The 22,883-nt window shown below is 37.6% G+C and overlaps 1 protein-coding gene across 1 annotated transcript; it reads right to left on the reverse strand.

Annotated features, from left to right (window-relative positions):
• Positions 1-5,918: 5,918 nt before the first annotated feature.
• On the reverse strand, positions 5,919-17,039 carry LOC148031701 (oligopeptide transporter 4-like). Its single transcript, XM_087685272.1, has 6 exons — positions 16,121-17,039; positions 10,078-10,175; positions 9,425-9,988; positions 8,195-8,447; positions 7,789-7,971; positions 5,919-6,904 (listed from the first exon to the last, which is right to left on the reverse strand). Exons 1-6 carry the CDS (start codon positions 16,370-16,372, stop codon positions 6,284-6,286), a joined length of 1,971 nt encoding a protein of 656 aa, XP_087541398.1. The 5' UTR covers positions 16,373-17,039; the 3' UTR covers positions 5,919-6,283.
• Between the last annotated feature and the right edge of the window lie 5,844 nt (positions 17,040-22,883).

Raw genomic sequence — 22,883 nt, forward strand, 5'->3', positions numbered from 1 at the left:
CCCTATCGGATCATTCAAGTATACCATATCCTAATTTTTCCCTAATGGGGTCCTTTCCCCACCTACCCGTTCTATTTTTCACCCTGCCACCCTAGGCCATTCCTTGTCCATTTCTCTTTATCCTTTGTTTTGCTGCTTCTTCCATGTGAATGCATCCTACATACATCACAAGTAAAATTTGATTTTACAACCCTATTCCTCCCTTCAAATTGGCCACTTTTCCTTTTTACGGCCCCTTGTTTTGTGCCACGGTTCATGAGCTATTAACTTTTGAAGATTTTTTTGCCAATTAGATGTGTTTCCATGCAAACACACATTTTTACTTCACTTATGCATTTTAATCACAATTTCTTAATATGAAAATTTACAATATTGGTGATGAATTATCTTTTTAGTTAAGAATTAACAAGGACAAGAAAACTTCATCTTTATGTAACATAATATTTAATGTACTATATATCAAGTTTGGATTCTATGTTGGTAAGATTCCAAAATCATGTGAATAGTCATTCTACATAACTTACACTAGGTGCTTTGTGTTTAGATTCTCTTACTACTTCATGTGAGTGTTCAAAAGTATGTTTCATGTGGCAAGAGAGTTCATAAAAGGTTGATTTAAGAAACATAATGTGAGCTTTAATAGTAGTGGTAACTTAGGCTGATACAATATTGAATGCATAAATGTACAATATATAGAGATGTGACACTCAATAATATATAGGGAGTGGAATACCAACATTTACACTAGTACTCAACAATGCTATTTAGAGCTCTTAAAAATTTGATAGTCTTTATTTAATTCCAAATCTCTTAATATCAAACTATTTTTTATGAAATTTTAAGCTTAATAAAATGTTTTTTGAGATAGTTTTGATTAGTAATACTAAAAGTTTTTTATTTTATGTAAAAATAGTCTTAAAGTTGAACAAAAAAATATACACTTTCTAGCTAGTTTTGGCCCTTTTTATGAATTTCTAGCTACTACCTTGTGTTGATCATATTTTTCTAAAATCATTTCTTCTTAATCTTTCTCATTCATAGGAAATTGAATTTTTTGTAGAGAGTCCAAATTGCCACCAAAGTAGCTTTTTAACTACAACACTAGTGTTAACAAGATTAAGACAAGTTATATCTCCAAATAGCCATTATGACTATTTCTCAAAGTTTCTTAAAGATAAACACATTTAATGATGATTTCTATTCACATTGAGCCTATCATAGCAAGCATATTATCCTCGCTAAGCCTATAACATTATATAAATTTGAAAACCCATTAACTATATTGAGAGTTACTTATTCTTATTCTCTCTCTCTCTCTCTCTCTCTCTCTCTCTCTCTCTCTCTCTCTCTCTCTCTCTCTCTCTCTCTCTCTCTCTCTCAATAATTGATAACATATATGCAAATTATATATGTACAATATGCTAATTGAAATATAATTGTATATATATTTATTAATGATTAATTTATGTATTAATAATTAATAATCAATATCTAATAAATTATATTATTTTATCATTATATATATTAATTGTTATAAATGTACTCAAGTACATTAAATTATTAATAATTATAACTCATATATTAGAATTATGATTAATGCAAATAATACATGGAGTATAATTAAATACAATAATAATAATAATATATTAATTGATATTATAGATTATAATTATATTTTAAAATATATACATGATACATAATACATATATATGTTAATTAAATTATTATAATATATATATATATAATTAATATAGTTATAATTAGTATGCAACATATTATATTAATGTATTAATAATTGCAAGTAATATATATATTATTGAATTAATGTATAATTATATCATATGTATTATATTATTTATTATTTATAATATATATAATTATAATCATACATATTATTATAATATTTTTATAGATACTATAAAAACATTTTAATAATATATATATATATACATGTATTAAGTATGAATAATACACACATTCATGTGTATGTGGGGATATATGTATAAATGAATGATATACACATGTTTTCTATTTTTTCCTATTCATATTTTTTCTATGTTCTCTCTCCCTCTTTCTCTCTCTCTACATGTATGTGTTTGTGTGCATTAATATGTGTATATGTGTGTGTCTAAATGTGTGTGACTATGTTTATGTTTTATATGTGTATCCATTTGTGTAGTCTCATAAGTATACATACTTTCTTCTAATGATTTTCTCTCCTCTATCTTTTCTTTCTCTCTTGTCTCTCCTTTCTTTTCCGCTCTTCCATCGCTTTTCTTTTTCTTCTCCTTCTTTTTTTTTTCTTATTCTCTCTCTCTCTCTCTCTCTCTCTCATATATGTATGTATGTATGTAATAATGAATGAAAACTTTTATTTTCTTTTTTTATTTTCTCTATGCTCCATGTGTATGTGTGTGCTCATCCACATATATGTATATATGTATGTATGAAGTAATGAATGAGTGATACACACACATACTTTTTTTTCTTTTTTCATTTTCTCTATACTCCATGTGTATGTGTGTGCACATCCACATATATATATGTATATGTTTGTATGTGTGTAAATATATATGTGTGTGCTGAATATATGTGTGTCTATTTGTATAGTCTCGTAAACATGTTCTCTCTCTCTCTCTCTCTCTCCATTTTTATTTTCTCTTCTTTCTTTTTTTGTAAGAAGCTGAGAATAAGGAATTAGTGTAAATAATATTGATATTATGCCATGTCACACTGACATTGGTATAAAAGGAGAGGACATGTAATTTTACATATCTTTTTGACACAATAACACAATTACAGACTTTCTCTCCTTTCTTGCTCACAGCTTCTATGGCTTCCCCTTCTTTCCTGTCTTTCTCTCTCTAAATCTAGTCTTTCTCTCTCCTCGTCACTCTTCTCTCTCTTCTTGCAGTCTTTCTCTCTTCTCTGCAGTCTTCTCTCTCCTCTTTCTCTCTCCCTAGTTTTCTCTCTGACATTTTTTTCATCTCTCATCTTTCTTCACCTCATATATGTGCATGTATATGTATATATGACTTGTACATATATATGTAAATGTATATATTTGTGCACTTGCGCATCTTTGTAAGTGCATGTTTTATAAGTGTGTATACATTCTTTCCTCTTCTCTCTCACACACAATTTTTTCTCACTTATATATTTTTATGTCTGTACAAGTATGTATACATATATATGAATACATGTGTGCGTATATGTATGTATGTTTATATATATTTACATATATTTGTGCACTGATATACGTATATATGTGTATATATTGTTCATATGTTTTATAGTCTATGCATGTATGTTTATATATATTTACATATATTTGTGCACTGATATATGTATATATGTGTATATGTTGTTCATATGTTTTATAGTCTATGCACAGTTATGTGATTTGAGAGAGAGAGAGAGAGAGAGAGAGAGAGAGAGAGAGAGAGAGAGTGTGTGTGTGTGTGTGTGTGTACGTGTGTGTATATATTGCATAAACATGTTTAACCATTAAAATTATTATCTCTTTCCATATGTTCAATAAAAAAGAAATTCAACTCTCTCTTTATAGTGTATGCACATTTGTGAATATTTCTAGAGTATATATACATTGCATGTAGATGTTTGACTATTAAAATATATCATGCCATATGCCTAATTAAGAAAGAAATTCACATTTTCTCTTAGAGGGGTACACTTGTAAGAAGTCATCTATATAACATGCGCTCAAAGCATATTAAGAAATGCCCTTGCTTTATATGCTATAATACCATAAAATGATCTATTTTACTTTACTAAACTTCATATGTTTTTTAAATTAGATAAAAATCCCTTTTGAAAATATAATTTTGTAAATTTTACCAAATAAAATACATTTCTTTTGAACTCATATGGTATCTTACATGTCTTGTAAGGTGCATACCAATCCCCTCCCCCCTCGTGCCTTTCCCTTTTCCAACCATGGTCATATCCTACATTTAATTTTGAGAGAGAGAGAGAGAGAGAGAGAGAGAGAGAGAGAGAGAGAGAGTAGATACAAAATAATCATAACCTTGACTTATCCTTTAAAAAAAAGCTATCTTTATTTTCTTGAATACCAAACTTCTCCTCGTGCCTCACATAAGCTTGGGATCATTTTAGTTGGTTCAAGATCCCTAAGGCAAATCTCCAAATAATAAATAGAATAGATTTAAAGGGTCTTTCACTCTGATGTAGTTCTCTTTATGATATCAAAAGAGGAAGTTGATGCCATTATATCAAGTTGTCGTTAAAAGGGTTTGCTATAAAACCTTGTGTAATATCTATGTTCATAATTATAAGTAGATATCTAGTCTCATGATAAAATGTAATCTTCACATCATGCATATTGTTAAGTTAGTCTGTAGTCATTAATATATTGAAAACTTAAAGTCATCTTTTAGCCTTTGTGATATACACATTTACTTCTCTTATGTTATACTAACTACTATACTAATATGACTACTTGCTACAATTTATACGATCCTATTTCACATGTCAAGAATGAGAATTCCATTTTATATCTATACACTTGTCTAGTGTGACTAGATAGTTGACAACTCTAAGATCAAAATATATTAAAAGTTAAGGTCATGATATCCTTGTTGGTAGATTATTGGTTCCACACATCAAATAAGTGCATAATTTTCATAGTCATGAAACTTTTCATACTTATCCTTATACTAGTGTGAATATAAAATGATGAAAAAAAAAGTTCACCAATTATATTTAGTAATAAAGTAGTGAAATTTGAAAAAATACATCAAATTTGAGATTTTTCAAAAAAGGCACATGTTGATTTTTAACTAATTTTTGAAAGTGAGTAGTTTTGTTATGATTTTATCGAGAACCTACTTAGGGAAAACATGCAACTTACCCAAAGGTTCACAACTACGTTACAATAATAGGGATTGAATAGTTACATGTTCACTCAAAAATTTTATATTCTTGCAAAGCATTAATTAACTTTCAACCACAGAAACCTGAATTTCCTAAAAATGCTATCTACCAACATATTCTGTAAGTTAGAATGTACCAAGTTTTGAAGGTTAACAAGCACTCAACATTACCACAAAAATATTCACACTAGCCTCATTTTGAGTGATTACATGAATTTTCAATCTATGCACAATAGTAACTATGATTGAGTTTCAAGAAAAATGTGTGATGGGTGTAATGTGGCTTAATTTAGACACTATATAAGGACTTGAAGCCTTGAACTTCTTGTGGCATGGGAGTGCTCTAGCAAAGGCTAATTAGATCACATACTATTTTAACAAAAAGGTGTTATCAGTCATAATAATGGATGGGTGTGCCCCTAGTTTATAAGAGGTCCACTTAAGTTTCGACGATTATTTGCACTTGTGTGGGTTTTAGAACCATTGAGTTGAAGTGGACATGATTCTTATTCTTTTTTCTTTTTTAATGTGAAAGTAAAATGCTATCAAAAAAATAGAATTTGAATATGATATTATTAGTTGATAAGTAAACTTGTTTGGCTTACTTATGCCATATATTTGGGGATTAAAAATAATCTAATTGTGCATGAAGTGTACCTTAGAGGATATGTCCAATGTTAGGAGTGTGTATTCAACATTATCTTATTTGAGATCATGCTACATGGTAGATAGTCCTATTGATTGAGATATGTGTTATTTAGGTTAATTATATAAGCATGACTATGTGGATGTTACATAGAATATTTCTTTTATTATTTTCATTTATTACACGTACTTATTTTACTAGTTATCGCTAGATGTTTACGTAGAAAACATGGTTATGTTCGATGTTAAATAATGATTTATCCTGTCTTACTATATACACACTTATTCTACTAGTTATAGCTTCATTGACATCTACACAACTAAAAAACTAGTTTAAATCAGAAAATTCCGAGATGCTAGCAAGAAAAACTTGTGCACTTACTAGATAGGGGTTTGTTTACTATCTAATCTAGTCTAGATTAGTGTCTAGAGTTCCTTGTGATCTTGCATGCCCGTGAGAACGATAGAAATCGCCTCTTGGCCCTTGGGAGGGCGTAAAGGGTGTGATGTCATAGGAGGTCCAGCCGAATGGTAAACAAACATTCCAATTAATCACGATCATGATGATTTTTAAACAGAGAGACCGATGATTGTAGGCATATACCCCAAAAGAGCTCTTCTTGTCATAGGACGTGTGCGTTGATGGGAGATTGGCATATCGTATGGCTTCATAGAGCATAGCATACCGACGAAGGGCTCTCCTTCAGCTCTCGGTCGGTGATTAATCAGTAGTGGGTGAGTGGGCAGTTGGGTGATACAATCCCGGGAGCGGTGGGGCAGTGTGCCAGTGGGCAGTGGTCCCGTTTTGTTCCCCACCAGTTTAACTGGATGTTGGAGAACTGTAAGGTGAAGTACAAGGCCACAGCCATGAAAGCAAGGCCCGCGTCAAGAGCCGCAGAGAGCACATAATTGTACCGCTTCCACCACTTCTTATGGTACTTGAACACAAAATAGTTGAAGATAGTCCCCACAATTACCCATGATGTGTAGTTCACAGTAGTGGCGGGAGGCATGTTCGCCGTCGATCCCACAAGTACCGGCATGTTTATAAGGGGAATCCACCATACCCTGGGGAAGGCCCTGTGTAGCATCCAGACCACTATAGGTGCCGTGGCACCAAACGCAAAGAACCAATTGAGGGCAGAATATACCCCCTCACTGCCAAATATCCTTTTTGGTCCCACTAGACCCCAAATGACTGAAGCATCAAAAAAGACAGCATCAAATGGGCAGGTCCAAGGGCTACTTGCTGGAAGGAGATCAGTATCGCATATGTTCTCAACTGAATTAAGAAGCCACCATGCGACTCCCATGTTGACTATCCCAGCTACCAGTGTCCCAATCACCTGCCAAGCAAACCCATGAACGGGTTAGGATGCATACGGTCGGTGCGTGGCAACGATGTGCGCACAAGTGCACGATTCATATGGAGCTCTCAAGCTACACTCTAGAGTGTTCTGCGAGGAACCTTCAGATTACTATATCTTTTCTTTCTAGGGCCATTGTGATCTTCTGCAGACATTACTATATCTTTTCTTTCTAAGGCTGACTGTAAACATGCAAATGCTGTGTGATTAAAAGTGAAAATTTTGGACATGCAAGTTTAAGTTTGTTCACTACCATATTTGTGTCCCTTTGCAGCAGGTCCACTGTTGCATGTTCAGAGTGACAGTTATTTAATGGCTTGACGTTGGCCCAAGCACATTAACATCTCCAGCATCAATTCACAGGCCTACCTAAACCAGTTACAAGAAAACAGAAGTACCCTGAAAAACTGTGGGCTGCATGCACGTGAATTTATCAAGCCCTAATCAACCAGACTAGATAATGTGAAGCAAATCATGCTGGTCCCTTTGACAGGTGTACTGCTAACCACAATTGGCTTGCAGAATGATGGAGTGAAGGCAAGATGCAAACACCAGCACTGGGGCACAGAAAAGATGACGGGTGCGATGCATTCCTCGGCCAACGGGCATTTACTGATTAAGTGTGGGTGGAAAACCATTTCTTGTCTAAGCAGTTAGCTGTGAGTTGTCTACATTAAAATTCTGCAAGGGTGCAGATTCCTGCTGTCATTCCCAGAAATGAAGATGCAAACAAAAGATGCCACATGAAATGGAACTGTAACTTGTAAGGGTGCAGATTCCTGCTGTCATTCCCAGAAATGAAGATGCAAACAAAAGATGCCACATGAAATGGAACTGTAACTTGTAAGGCGGCAAATCCAAACCTGAACCAAGAACATAGAACGTGGAGGAATCTTCATGTAATGACCGAGTTTGAAGTCCCCGAGAAAGCCAATGGCTTGGCTCATGCTCATGTACCCATATGCCTTGAAACAAACATTTGCAAGTGGCCTGCCAGGGAGTATGTAACCCATGATATACTCCGTCACAATATTCAAGCCGGGCGTCTGAACCAGGGCAATCATGTGATACAAAATCAGCATCAATACAACTGTATATTTGTTTCACGGGTATATAATTTGATAGTGAACTGTAGCATCAACGTATGTACTAATTACTGTAAAGATTAGCATTACAATTCGACTGGATAGTACTTATAAACTGGACACGGTTGAATACTGCGTTCCCAATACTGACGCCGAAACAACCTAACCTTACAAGAGAAATTACCTGGTTGGTTGTAGCAGCGATAATTCCAATTGGGAGGGTGAACCCTGCTGCAAGTGCAGTTGCAAGTAGCAAACCCCACCATGGAAACTGTAGCTGGTGTTTAAAGACAATGCAAACTAGTAGCGAGACTCCAAATGACCCAAACAGAAGTATGTTCCACCACAACCGGGGTATATCAGGATACTTCTGCATCAGCCTGGTATGGACATCAGGTTGCATATTCACAGCAGCTCGGCTCATTTGCCATATCTCTCTGTCCAACCAACAAGCCAGATATTCTGAGAATTCCTTCCAATGCAAGCATAGGTAGCTTTCTTATAATTGCTACTACATGGTTGCCTAGACACACTGTCATATTAATCGTTACTCATAAGCCCATATTACGGGCATAGATCGTAGAAGTCCATATAAATCAGGAGGGTCTCCGTTTTTCCTAGCGCGTCTGTGTTTTTACATTAAATGCATTCTGACCGTATTTGTAGATGGATCAGGGGAAACAAAGGAGGATCCGGATTGGTAGTTGAAGTAGGGAAACAGAGGATTTGTCTTCATCCTTCTGCACGAGAGATCATGATTCGGCACACACAAGTTGCTGTCATTTCCCATTGTGGGAAAACCCTGCATTATTTTCACAAGCACGAGAAGTTCTTTCTCCTTTTTACATTCTACTCCACTTAAGCTGGGATAATTGGTATGGGAAATAGAGGCAGGGGAATGGAAGAGTTGATCTCATCCTTTCTATAAGAGAGTATCTACACAGGAAGTTCCAAGCATATTATTTGACTGAGTGACGCTCTGCATTATGACAACATTATGAGCTCTTACACGACAGCCATCAGATTCCCCATCCCCAACTGCAGTAACCTATGCGTGGGGTGGCTTCCAAGTTGTAGTAATTCGAGAGGTTGTCCATGGTGTGGCTATGATCCCCCAAACCACTACAATGGGTTATGCAAAAGGGGCCTCCCTTCTCTAGCAACTCATGATGTTGTTAGGTTCTAGGAGTTTGGAATATCTGATTTCACTATTCTAGAATGTCTTCAGCAAGATGCCACTTCGACTCCATTTTTATGTATTGGTAGAATCAAACTCACTCTAAAATTTTCAAGAAAATAGGTCTAATAAGAATGATAGCTAGAGATGCTAGGGGGTTCAATGGGTCATACATTGTCAAGTTTAAATTATACATAGGCATTATACATGGGTCAAGGGATTTCAAGAAACACTTACTTTCCATAGAAGCAAAGGACATGAGTGAGAGTAGCTGCAATGGTTGCAAATCCAAGTCCATATGCTAAAGCAAACACCACACTTAGATGTACTTGCCCTTGTTGTTCATAAGCTGCTCCATTCAGTGTGAAATCCGAATTTAAGACTTTTTGGATATCATAAGTGGTCCCTTTGGCAGTGAAAAGATGTGAGGAGAAGATTGGATATGCTTTTGCATTGTACAAGTTGCTCCAATATGCAATTGGGAGCATCACATAAATGAAGAGGAAAAAACCCATTGCAACATTAACAATAGCAAAAAAAGGAGTCACCAATGGGCTCCCAAGATAGGAAGAGATGCCAGACCAATCGAGACTAAAGGCACCCAAACCAAGTCCTTGAAGACCAGAGCCCAATTGTTGAGCAGTCACAGAGTTTGGGAATATCCAACACAACCATGAGAAATATGTGATTGTGTTAAATAAGTAGCCGGGAAGTACATAATATGTGAGGCTTGCAACCATGAACATGAAGAAGAATTGACTTCTTGAAAGTCCCCTTGATGTATCCTTCTCATGCAATGTTCTGCATAATGTGTAATTAGCTAGTTAGTCATTACTAATACATGTGCAAAAAATGCTTCCTCAAACTCATGTGGCCCTTCCAGGTAATACCTAAATAGAGAAACCTGAATGAGTGTGCTTGGCCACCACATTTGTGCTGGCTCAACCAAATATCTTTTAAACAAGCCTGTCCATCTATATCCTAACACCTATAGCATCCCAAGAAAACTTAGAGTTAGTTGTTTGAAACAATATATCACTTATTGAATTACAATGCATACAAGTTGCACACATAAAAGAAAGGTACACCACCTAGAAAACCCTCATCATAAAGTTGTAACATTGAGTTTGATTTACTAGCTGCATCTCTTTATAAATCAACATTAATATCTTGGCAAAGATTTTCCTAATACAAGAAAGTAACTCTTGCCAAATTCCACGTCCTTTACTTGTTTAAAACTAACCATTTAGTTGCTAAATATGTGTATATGCATAATGTACAAGTGTCTATGGATGTATGTACACACACACACGCACGCACGCACGCACATGCACACGCACACGCACACGCACAACAACAACAACAACAACAACATATAAAGGGAAAAGAAGAGAAGGAAACCCACCCTCATTTAGGTTAAAGAACCATTTTGGGGGGGGGGGGGGGGGGTGCGGGATGTGGGTGCTTACCAATACATTAAAGGACCAATAAAAACCTTTCTTTTACATCATATCACACACATGAGTAAGCTTACACTCACTTTCTTGGTTGCATTTAGTACACTCCGTGCCCATTTTTTCTTTTTTTTGGGCAAAAATGTTGTTATCCATGTGCTTTTTGGTAGCGCCTTGGATGAATTTCACCAATCAATAAAGAAGAAGAACTAGGATATGCTTATACAAATATCTAGTCTATGTGTAAAACCACTTGATTCAAGTGTATTGTCTACCAATGCTAACAAAAAATCACATTTTAGTATCTTTGCATGACTAGAATTCTAAAATATCAGTTGGAATTTTGCTATGCCCTTAAAAATATTGGTAGTTTTTTCAAGTATTTTAGTGATAAAAATTGGAATTTTACGAGTTGAGAATAAAAAAAGTTTTTTGTATCATTGTTTACTACCGTCCTAATATTAAAAATGTGCCCCAGTATCCTACATGTAAATGATACTAAATCAAACGCCTATTCACTAGTGAAACATATTGATTCCCACCCAAATGTTCCCTTTGTATCTTCCTCCCTTGGGAGCATCATGCAAAATCTGCCTCCCATCTTTCCAAAGTTTGGTACAATCTTTGCACCCATCATACATTTAGCCACACCCCCCCCCCCCCCCCCCCCCCCAATAAAAGGAAACTCCACTCCACCTAGCTCCCCCACGACATGGAACACTTCTCTCTCCCTCTTCAAACTCCCCCACAAAACTCCATCTTGCCCACCCCCCTCCACCCCAAAAGCTTTTTATCATGAGCTTGGTATGGTTGATTCTCTTTAGAAATTGTATGGTAACATAGTTGGTAACCTGCTATTCAGTGACCTCTTCATAGAATACTTGAACCACATAACTCACGCCTAGTGGGGGAGAGGGGAAGGTGTCAGTCACCTAGAAGGAGGAGAAATATGGGGATTTGGAGTTCGACCCAAAAACTTGGGAGTTATTGGAGAGCTGTTGGCATGAGGTGGTGGAGGAACTCCCATCAATCAAGGGGAGGGCATCAAAGAAACTATGGGGCTTGAAAACCATGCAGGTCCTCATTGTATCCTCAATGAAGCTGAACACCAGTAGAGCCCTCCTCAATGAAACCTCAACAAAGACAATATTCATCTATATAGTAAGGACAATTGGCAAGCAAACCCATTGTCATCCCCACCTTGACCTTACAATTTGATGAGCAATCATCCATGCCAAAGAATTCTAAAATAGGCTTTTCATTTTCCTTGATGCGATCCACCTACAAGAGGTAAATAAAATTGATGAACAAATTGAAAAACAATTGTGCACAATCTCAAAGAATCATGTTTGGCACTCTACTAGCAAAACAACATTAAGGGAGGGTGAGGTTGTAGTTTAAAGATTGTGTGTAGAAAATAATATTGGATGAGGAGAATCCAATGCTAGGATATTTTTTTAAATTGGTCAAGAGTTTATTTGTTATTTGTATGCATTCACCTAACAACCCCTTCGCAAGGGGAAAATTTTGGACTCTACAAGTGATTCAATGCCCCAGAATACATGTTGTGGACTTTAATATGGTTGAGTTCACAAAAGTTAGGTATTTGGAAAACTAGAAGTGTGTAGTAGGTGAAGAAAAAAATGAAGTGGTTGTTAACTAAATCCTTTCACAGGTTGGTGGATGTAAGTGATGAGGTAGGGCTCTCTTGTTCCAATAATTAGGTGAGCGCTAATCTTTGAAAAGAAAGATTTTATGTGTTGGTAAGCCTATTGGCGACATTTTTCAGTACAAAATGTAGGATGATTAAAACAATAGTAACCTCCAATCATTTTTCTAGTCATTTAAGTTTATCTAATTGCTCTCAAGTAGTTAAAGCTAGCACACTAAGCATAGATTGTTTAGCAATAGAATGGTTAGATAAGGGATCAGAAGCATTTGGAACGGGCCATTTTAATGCCTATTGATCTCTCCTACTTTATCTTTGATAGGACCAATTAGAGAAGCCCAATTCTTCCTCAAGGAAGTTAAGACAATGCTTGGGGAGGTCACTCATGAATATATGTTTGCATCACATGGGTTCAAAATAAGGTATTTTTCAAATAGAATTTTTATACATTTTTTACTTATAAAAGGGTATAATATAAAGGAGTTATTATTTACAGATTGAATAGAAAAGGGTTGTGTTTTATTCAAGGAAAACTCACATATAAGGATATTTACAAATAGGCCTTGAACGCACATGATGTAGAGGATATACATATAGGGAACCCTATGAGAGACCATGCACGTTAAAAAAGTAGAGAATGTAAAGCTAGAAGATATTAATCTCAAAGTCTGGATAAATGCTTAGTAACCTCACCTTCAATCTGAGCTTCTTAAGATGAAGCATCAATTCAGAGTCTTGGAAGAGACTAAGGCTTCTACTATTTATCCATTTACTAGAGAATGTTGGGTAGGGAGGGCTAACATGCCTTCTAAAGAAATGTTCAATGTCCTTAAAAAGAAGAAAGAAAAGGATATTGTACCACTTTGCATTAGGCAAGATTGAACCCATGCAAAGGACACTATTAAAAATGAAGTATACCCAAAGATTGTTTTATAAAAATCTTTCACCTCCTTGAGAGGGAGCAATCTAGAAGATACTTCTCCAAAGCAAAAATAGCCATGACCAAGAAAAAGGTGATTACATAGATGCCCGAGCCAAGGGTAAGAGTTCAAGGTTACATGGGTTTCCTAATGAATCCTTCAAAGAATTTAAAGAATGCAAATCTCCCCCTATTGAAAGTTTGGAAAGGATATGTCAAGTTGGAGCTCGCCCTCCCCCCCCCCCCCACATGGTCAATGAAGGGGTAGTAAAATTGATTTACAAGAGAGAGCAGAAGGAACTCCTATCAAATTAGAGACCTAGCACTTGCCCTACATCTACATATAAACTATATGCTAAAACTCTAGTAAGAAGGCTCTCCCCACATTTGGATTCTCGGATTAGAAAGGAGTAAAAGGGATTCATAAAAGGAAGATACATATTGGACTCCATATAATAGATTTTTGGGAAGGCATAGCTTTCACCCAAAAATCCAACCATGATTTTGTGTTCTTCAAATTTGAAAAAGCCTATGACAAGCTAGAATGAGACTTTTTTCAAGAGGTTCATTAAGTATATTAGTACTCTATTTGGAAAAGCCTCAAGTATATATTAAGGAGATGAATTAGACAAGCTCTCCCCTTGTCCCCTTTAATATTGGGTGCAATTGTACTCATTGCCTTGGGTTGCTGATTCAAGCAGAGATTGATAAGCTAACATCAAAGACATATAAATTCCTAGTTGTAGGGAGATAAAAGTGGAAAACATATTCATATTCTTAGGGATACATATGAGATTTGAGATCACACTTAAACAAAGGTTGGACTAGCTACTACATAAAAAAATTAGAAAAAAATAAAGGCATGCAACTTCATATGGCAAGGAGATGTTTAGTTCTCAAATACATCATTCTACCCTCTGCAATCTACTTCTTGGCTTGTCAATAACCCTCTTAAGCTAGAATGAAGTAGAGCTCAAGGATTTGGGGAGGAACATTCTGTGGAGTGAGATGGTGACAATTTTGAAATTCCAAAGCTCTCATGTGCTATTTAGTACTACCCCAAAAAAGCTAGGGGGATCTTGATTTATCCAACATCCAAGTTGTTGCAAATAAGCTTGCAATTATGTGGGTGGCTAGAAGCTGAAGTAGAGGAGAGAAGGACTCAATCACCCTCTTGTATGATGTAGCTAAACAATTTCATATTCATGGCTACCTTGAATGGAAGAACATGGATCCTCTAATAGTTATTATCAATCCAATAAAGATTAAGACCAAGGATTGTTCAACCATGACCAAGGTTCTTTGGCAAGCCTAATTCAAATGCAAGAACTTGTTGGTCCCATCATGACACCCTAATCTCACCCTCCCTTGTTGGTGCTTAGCAAAATATGTGTGGTTCAGCTTCGTTGAAAACCCCATAATAGAACAAGTGTTAAACAAAGCCTATAAGATTTCCAAGAAGGGGATAAGATCATAGGTTGACATTTGGGATAGGAATACCAAATAGTGGGTGATTGAACTATAGCTGAAAGACTACCTTAACCTCAAACAAGATGAAACCGAGCTTTTGTCAATCAAACAAGAGAGATGTGGGGCCCCCACCTCTCACTTGTAAACAACCTCAATCAACCATTTAATCACAAGGGGTAATTTGCATGTTAGGGAATAAACCTATCCTCCCTCTCTTAGATGTGTGGAATCAACTCATTCAACCAGAGCTTCCTTGCCTAATCTGGCTCATCACACTCAAAGACTTATGGACCAATAAGACAGCAATTTAGGCTAGGATTGGGAATGGGGTATGTCCAAGATGTAAGAGGTAGAGTCTATTCCCCCCCCCCTTAGGCTTGAACTATACCCAAAATATTAATATTTTTTGTTTGTCGTAGGTCTGGATCATGTATATCACCCTACTAGATTGAATTGGAAGGTGGTATTGTTAGGGGAAATCTATTGCTTACCCCCTTCTAGTTTGGAATAAGAAGCTACTATCTATGGAATATTTAGAAGTGTAGAAAGAAAATTTTTAAAATGAATTTGTAGATCTAATAATTGGTTTTACATCCCTTTTTTTTTTCCAAATGAACTCTCATTGAACTAGATGTTGAGAAACTGCAAAAGCTCCATGAATAGATGAATCTATAAGTTGCTAACAAGGATACGACTCAAAATTTGCAACTATCCTCTTGAGTAACAAGGCCGGAGCCCCCCAAATACCCCTCTTTTGATGACACTTCCATTTTTTAAAAAAAAAATACATAAAAGGGCTCCCATTTGCATGTCCATGCAGGTGTGTAACCAGCGTTAGAATAGCATGTCCTACTAATAAGACCAAACCGTGAAATTCAATTAGGCTATTCAGGAGTGTACATCAAAGTTGCACTGCACTATAAAAGCATGGCCTTACAAACAAAGCATCAAACACATCAAAGTCTGTCCTCACTGAGCATCTTGCTTACCTATAAGTGGATCGATATTATCAGCATGGAAGGTTTTGCAACTGAATTAACCGGCTGTGGATATATATCAACATAGGCCCCACAAATTTTGACGGGTTCAGCCCGTACCAGGTAATTATGGGTCCCACAGAATAAAAAGGCCCCTAAAATGAGGTTTGGTCTCTCCCCGATTGACTTCCCAAGTTTCGAACCCTCCACCATGTCTACAAATATGGGAGGTTTGGCAGACGCTTATAACCATGCACTTGCGTGAGAAGATGATGACTAGCTTGCATCATCCAAATTAATTATTCAAATAAATATAAAAAATTTAAGTGACCGGCAAGTAACCGGGAGAGAACCGACACGTTCGCAAAATTTGAGGCCTGTACTCATATAGTAATATCTATCTTCGGCCGAATTAATCGGGCAACTAATGAAAGATAGGCTTACCTGTGTGGTGAGGATGATGAGCAAGCCAGCCGAGAAGGAGATGTTGCGCCTGTAGAAGGCTTTGACGATGTCGACGATACTGACGGCGTAGGCAGAGGCACTGCCGGCGTTGGCGAGGATGGTGATGAGGACGTGCTCTTTGACATTGAAGGGCCCTGGGTTGAGCGAGAAGCCGAGTCGGAGGGCGCCGCGTTTACTGAAGGGGCGGGGGAGGCGGATGGTGAAGGGGTGGGAGGGGAGGGCGATGGCCATGAAGCGGCCGATGGGCAGTGCCGCGATCTGGACGGTGATGAGGGTGACGCTCAGAGGCTCCGTCCGGTACGAGAAGAATTGGTTCAGGAACGCCAGCAGCACGCACGACAGCAGCCCGATCGTCCACAATCCGGAAGGTCCATGCCGGAACGGAGGGGTCGTCCGTGGTGGCCACCGTGAGGGCCACTTGCTCTATCGGCGATTGTTCATCATCATCATGCATATTATTATTATTATTGCTCATCGTCGACGGCCTAAGTATCATGCACTATACCCTGCACCGATCCTAGTGCAGACCTGCATCAGCAGCTAATCCTGGATTATTACACGATAAATTTAGTACAGTTTGATTGCAGTAGCTGCAGTCCTGGCGCGCCATATAACTAACAGTAGTGTTTGTGTTCGTCATTGGATTTTGCCATGGGTTGACGACACCCGCATCTTAAAAATCTATTTATTCTCTAGTAATTACTGCGTCTTCTTCTCTCTCAGACTTGAAACATCTTCTGGCTTGATCCGATGAGCTTAGCCGATAATCTTCATATACCAGAGCCACGCAGCAACTCTGTCTCTCTCTCTCTCTCATGCGCAGCTTCTGATAAATTCTGATCGTTCTTTTTCGCATTCTTTTTGGCAACCTTCTCCAGAAATAACTCGTAATTAAAAAGCAATCAAGTGCCAATACTAAGACAGACTGCTCCCCTATATGTCGTTTATAGGCTTTGGGAGAATGGACAATATTCTCAAATCATCATCATCAAACATCTCCATTATTTTGTACTACTGCTCAAGACTATTTATTCCTTTCGCCCCTGTAGCCCGTCGCAACTCGTTTCATTACCTTTTTATGAATTCCGGAACGTGTAGAAATCCAATGATTTAAGCAAAAGAAATCCAAATTCCAATGGTAAAAGAAGACATAAGTAGTTACGAATCACGATTAACTCTTGTTATATATTAATGCACGCTTATTGACAGATCACTAGTACAAAGGGCTGCTTTTTAAATTTTCCACGTGAGATTGGTCTTTGTCAACCCGGCGTCCCACTACGGTACTACCTACTGCATTCCTCAGTGAGCATGAATAGACGTTGACAAGTGGATGATAAAGACCCTGATTATCCTCCATATCGTTGCCCCACGTTTCGTGAGACTCTATTGCCCTCATAGATCTCGAGTCTAGAACTTCTCATGACTTTTGAAAGGTGAGAGAGTTGCCTCCAACATCACGACTCACAATCTCAACCCTCCATGTGTGCGTTGTGCCCTTTTAAATGTGGACGCATATGTTACCTGCTAATCTTTTGATATCTGGAACTATAGGTGGCTATAAAGGCTTACACGGAAAGAGATAACATACTCAAGGTTCGGATAATGACCCTAAAATTGAGATCACAAAATGCTAAAACCCTTAGAGAAAAGTTACAAAAGGATTATCTAGCGGATTTCGGACCTTGGACCATCATCTCTTATCACACTCCTTGTAGGATGTTGATATTGAAATGTAGCATACTTAGTAATTAGTTGCATATACAAATGACTAGAAATCATTTTTTGCTACATATAATGTGCCAGTAACTCAATGTGACATTTCAAGTAAGTCATCCTTTATGGATAGTTGATTTATGAGTTTCACCTACATACAATGTACTAATTATTCAATGTGGCACATGCAAACATTTGGTCTTTGCATAGTGAATTGTTGAAGGTTTAACGTGTTTTTGTTTTTCTTAAGCATGTATTCAAAGTATTGCCATCGTTTTGTGTTGGAGGTGTGATGCTAAATCAACTCATCAACAAATAAATTATCCTCGCACAAGAAACATCTAAATGAAAATGATGGAGAACAATGTAGTGATATACACATTGGATCAATACAAAATACCAAGGGTAGCTCTTGTAGCTCATCTTCTAGCTCTTAGAAAAAATGATGGCATAAGAAACTTTCATGACCGAGACTTACTAGACATGTATGTATGGGCATGTCTACTCATACAAGTCATTCTTTAAGGAATTTGATGGACAAGACACGAAGGGGATACTTTATAGGGATGGACAACACATCAATCTTGCAAGAATGAAGGCATTCTCTTTGCAAACATGGTTTCCCCTTCATAATCATAATTGTCATCCATAGAAATACAATTGTATACGCAAGGTTTAAAAATGAGTAGCATCAACATTCGCACATGAGTAAACTCCACCAAAAACACATAAGGATCTTCCACATACATCAACTCATCCTGGAACATACTCAAGGACAGGGGGATCCTAAGACTCCCACCCAAAATTATCACCTAGCCTTCAAACACAAACCTCCTCCGACTTGCAAGTAGAGTCTTCAATCTTTGAACACAAACATGAACTCTTGAATAATAGGACCTCTTCTTTGCAATCACCATGCACTTGTGGGGTCACTACATGTAAATCATCTATATCACATCCATTCAAGGCCAATTTAAAATTATCATTTTTTGTGAAATTTTCCAAAATAAAATACACTCCTTTTCTATTCAATCTATGAGGAACCTCTTTATATGGCACCCTTTTGTATGTTTAAAAAATGTATTTTTTTCAATTGTTATTTTGAACTTGCATGATATTCTTATATATTTATGAGTGACTCCCTTGAGTCCTCTTCTTTATCTTCTTACCAACTTGATTCCATATGTCTCAATGTCAAGAAACTCACCTACTCCTTGCAATATCATCATCATCTTCTCCTTTAGGTCATCATCTTCTAATTGGCAACTTCTCACTCTCTGCTTGTATAAATCATTCACTTTCTCCATCTATACAACCTCCTTCTCCCCTTACATAGATTTGAGGGTGCTACCCACTTCATCATCTTACAAAAGCATATCAGCCCCCAAAATATGGGCTATATCTAGCCATCGTGTGTAACCTTATTAGCTCGTAATTTGCATGTATCTCCTTCTTTTATAATTATGATGAGACCTACTCTCCTTTTGATCCTAACATCATCCTCTGAACTCATCGTTTCTTCATCTAGTTTGCTATCTTCAAAATAGCATTGTCATGATCACATTTAATCCCACATCATGATGATAAAAGTCTCCCATGCTTAATCGTGAAGTTGGCGAACCACAAGCATACCATAATGATATTAATTAAGTAAGTATAGTCTAAGGGTTTCTAGATCATGTCTAGGATTTCTATCGTTTCTAAAATAAGATTAGTTTATCACCAACTTACAAGGCCACTTTGACTGATGGAGCTAAGATTGGTTTATCACCAACTTACAAGGTCACTTTGACTTAAGATGGAGCTAAGGAAGCCAACAACTTGTGATGAAGAGGCAATGAAGATAGTATGTGAGAAGGAATAGAAGATTATTAAATTGGATCAATTGAATGTATAGGAACCTTTCCAATCACTAAGATTATGCAAAGCGCAAGGCCTACTCAAGATGATAATGTACAAACTAGCCAAAAGGTGGTTCTATTGCAAAGCAGACCACATTGCGAGTCTAGTATCCTAAATATTAACAATGTTATCGAACATAATAGAAGAGTGATTTAGCAATTTTGGCACCCATTCAAGTGCCATTTGCAAAGATACCTTTGTAAGTGATCCTAGGAAAATAGGAATTGGATGCACCATTTTAGAATCCAATCAAGGGAGAATTCAGTTGAATCCTCGATTTGAAAATGTAGGTGGCTTATTTTTTAAATTGGTAGAGTAGAATAAATTTTTAGATTGAGACCTCTTATAAGCTTAATTTAGAACTCTAGCTCAAGAAAAAAGACATGAGATGCTCTCTTAGAGGTTCATATTGATATTGAGTATGAGGAAAGGGAGCTACACTCTTTGTAGAGGTTCAATTTCATAATTGATAATTAGAGAAGAGGTTTTAAGAGGTTAAAATTTAAAATTGCAACCTAGCAAGCTAGAGGCTCAATCTCAAAATTGAGCCTATGAAGAGGAAAGTTAGAGGCTAAATTTTGAAATTGAGCTACATGAGGAAGAAGCAAAAGGTATACTTTATATTAAGTCTAAGGCTTATTAAAGGTTCAGTTTTAAAATTGTACCTAAGGAGAGAGAAAATAAAAGCCACTTAAAGGCTTCATTTTGAAATTGAGCTAGAGAAGAGAGGCTAGTTTAGCCTTTGAGAGACTCAATTTTGAAATTGAGCTTGATTAAGGAGGAACGAAGACACAAATTAAAAGTTAAGCAATGAGACTTCTTAAAAAGTCAATTTTCATATCCTCTCCTAGAAATATGTTCCATGAACACCAATACCTCACTCTTAGCACAATGATTAGCCTACTAGACTAACTAAAATCATGATGGAAAAGAAACCATAGAATGAAGGAGGCTCAATTTCAAAATTGAGCCACAAACTTAGCTATGTGGCCTCATGTGTGGCTCTATTTCAAAATTAAGTTGAGCTCTCTCTCTCTCTCTCTCTCTCTCTCTCTCTCTCTCTCTCTCTCTCTCTCTCTCTCTCTCTCTCCTTCTCTTTGCCCCTCACAAGTATAATAGTGGTGTGCAAACAACCAGTAGTGGGCTTCTATACCTCTTCTTGTGCTCAAGTAGAGTCCACTGACCTATCTTTAGTGAGGTGTTTTCTTCTATGGACTCCTCTAGGCTCCAAGCTCATGAATTTGCTTTGCACGACTACTTTTTCTAGGTGTGTAGTAAGTTACTTAGTTGGATTTTCTATTGGATTTTAGCATACTCATCCTTTCGGTTTACATACCCATAAATGTGGTGGGGAACATGAACCTATGCCAAGACAAAGCTGGCACAGTCTAGCAATGGGATCATGAATGGCATGAAGAGATGGACCTAGCCAACATCATGCAAGCTATGTTTTAGTATGGAAAAAGTGAAGGATACTATGAAGAGATCCTAGAATGGCAAACTACTTTTCTAAAAGTAGCAAGACGAGGTATAATGCGGAGCCACACAGGTGTTATGCTAGCATCATTTAGGCAAATCGAGGTGTAAGTTATTGCATGACTCCCATAGATGGTAGACATGGTGATGGATAGGAGGAGGCAGAAGTCAATTTGGCACCAAATAATTGTCCCGTTGATAATCCCTCCTGTTGGGGGTAAAGGCGCCTCCGCCGTGCCGCCCCGTGTATTACTACACTGACAGTACCCGCCACTGCACACTGCAGGTGGCGGGCGCCCGTCACGTCACTTTATTCTTTATTCTTTTAGTGACAGTTTGAATAAAGGAAGGCCCGGTCACACATTGTGACTGTTGGAGTTCCCATTTCTTGTCTCTCTCTTTCTTGCTCTTGCTCTCCCGCCATAGCTCGCGTGCAAGCTTCGATCCTTCTCACCTTTCAACTGGTATCAGAGCTTGGCATTCTCTTGCTTGAGCTCGACTCGGTGCTTCCTGACCTTCGCATCGACTCGCTTCACGCATTGGGTCTCCATCCCGGCAGCCATAGCCGACCTCTTGAGCTCCCGACTCTCCCCAGCTTCCCGAGCTCCATCCTGGCCTTCTTGAGCTTCATCAGGGCCTTGCCCTTGAGGTATTGCTTCAGCATTTGCAGGCATTTGAGTGTATTCTCAGATTGAAACAGGGCAGGAACAAAGGGCAGCCACTCTTCTTGAGCTCCATAGCTCATATCTTCCCTCCCCTTTGCATTGGGCCTTCATGGCTTGGTATGTGCCTACCTTGGGCCATCATTGAGCCCCCCATTACCCCCTTTTCAGCCCATGTGGAGCAACAGCAAGTTCAGCACCAACAGGGCAGATTGCATCATTTTTTTCCAGGCTGTGAGCACTCATCTACTTCAGCTCCACACTTGGCCATTGCTTCTTGCTCTCTACCTTGATCAAGAGGGCTATAGACTTCATGTTTGATGTCATTCAAGCTTTGGGTATTGGTCTTGATCTTTCGGGGCTGATTTCTTCAGATTTGGGACTGTCATAAACTGTCATAACAGGCTGAAAACAGGGCAGCACCATTGGCATTAGCATTTGTTGCTTATACTCCATTCCGGTTGTGCTATTTGATGCCCGTATGCGGTCTACATGATGCCTAGTGCCTTGGGAATGTATGCACATGATTATGCCATGATTTTGGCTTGAAATATTGGCTGATTTGGGACTGTTATTTACTGTTATACAGTGCTGGAAACAGGGCAGCCACACTTGGAATTGGCATTTAATGCTTATACTCTACTCCGGTTACCTTGTTTGATGCCCGTATGCGGTCTACTTCCTACCCGGATGTATTGGGGATGTATGCATTTGGTTTGACCATGATTTTGGCTTGAATTTGGGGCTGAAATCTACTGTTTAGAACAGTAAATACATGCTGGAATAACAGTGGGCTGAAGGTACTTTACATGCTTTGGCACTTACCTACCGATACCGGATGTATGCTTTGAGCTTTGGCATGATATCTCTGACATTTGGGGACGACTTGGAGCATATGTATGAGATTATGGGATGCTTTTGAGCTTCGCATTAGCTCCGTCTTCACTAGCATTTGGACCGACTCGGCATGCTCGTGGACCGCCTAT

Source organism: Lygodium microphyllum, chromosome 9, assembly GCF_053477565.2.
Source record: "Lygodium microphyllum isolate KBCC chromosome 9, Lygodium_microphyllum_v1.1.10, whole genome shotgun sequence".
Lineage (NCBI taxonomy): Eukaryota > Viridiplantae > Streptophyta > Polypodiopsida > Schizaeales > Lygodiaceae > Lygodium > Lygodium microphyllum.

Excerpts from the sequence above, each read along its gene's own strand:
- LOC148031701 (XM_087685272.1), bottom strand. The coding sequence starts at position 16,372 with ATGGCCATCGCCCTCCCCTCCCACCCCTTCACCATCCGCCTCCCCCGC. Across the intron at positions 10,176-16,120 it reads TCATCATCCTCACCACACAG|GTGTTAGGATATAGATGGAC; the intron begins GTAAGCCTATCT and ends GGGATGCTATAG. Across the intron at positions 8,448-9,424 it reads GTCCTTTGCTTCTATGGAAA|AGAGATATGGCAAATGAGCC; the intron begins GTAAGTGTTTCT and ends TTGGTTGGACAG.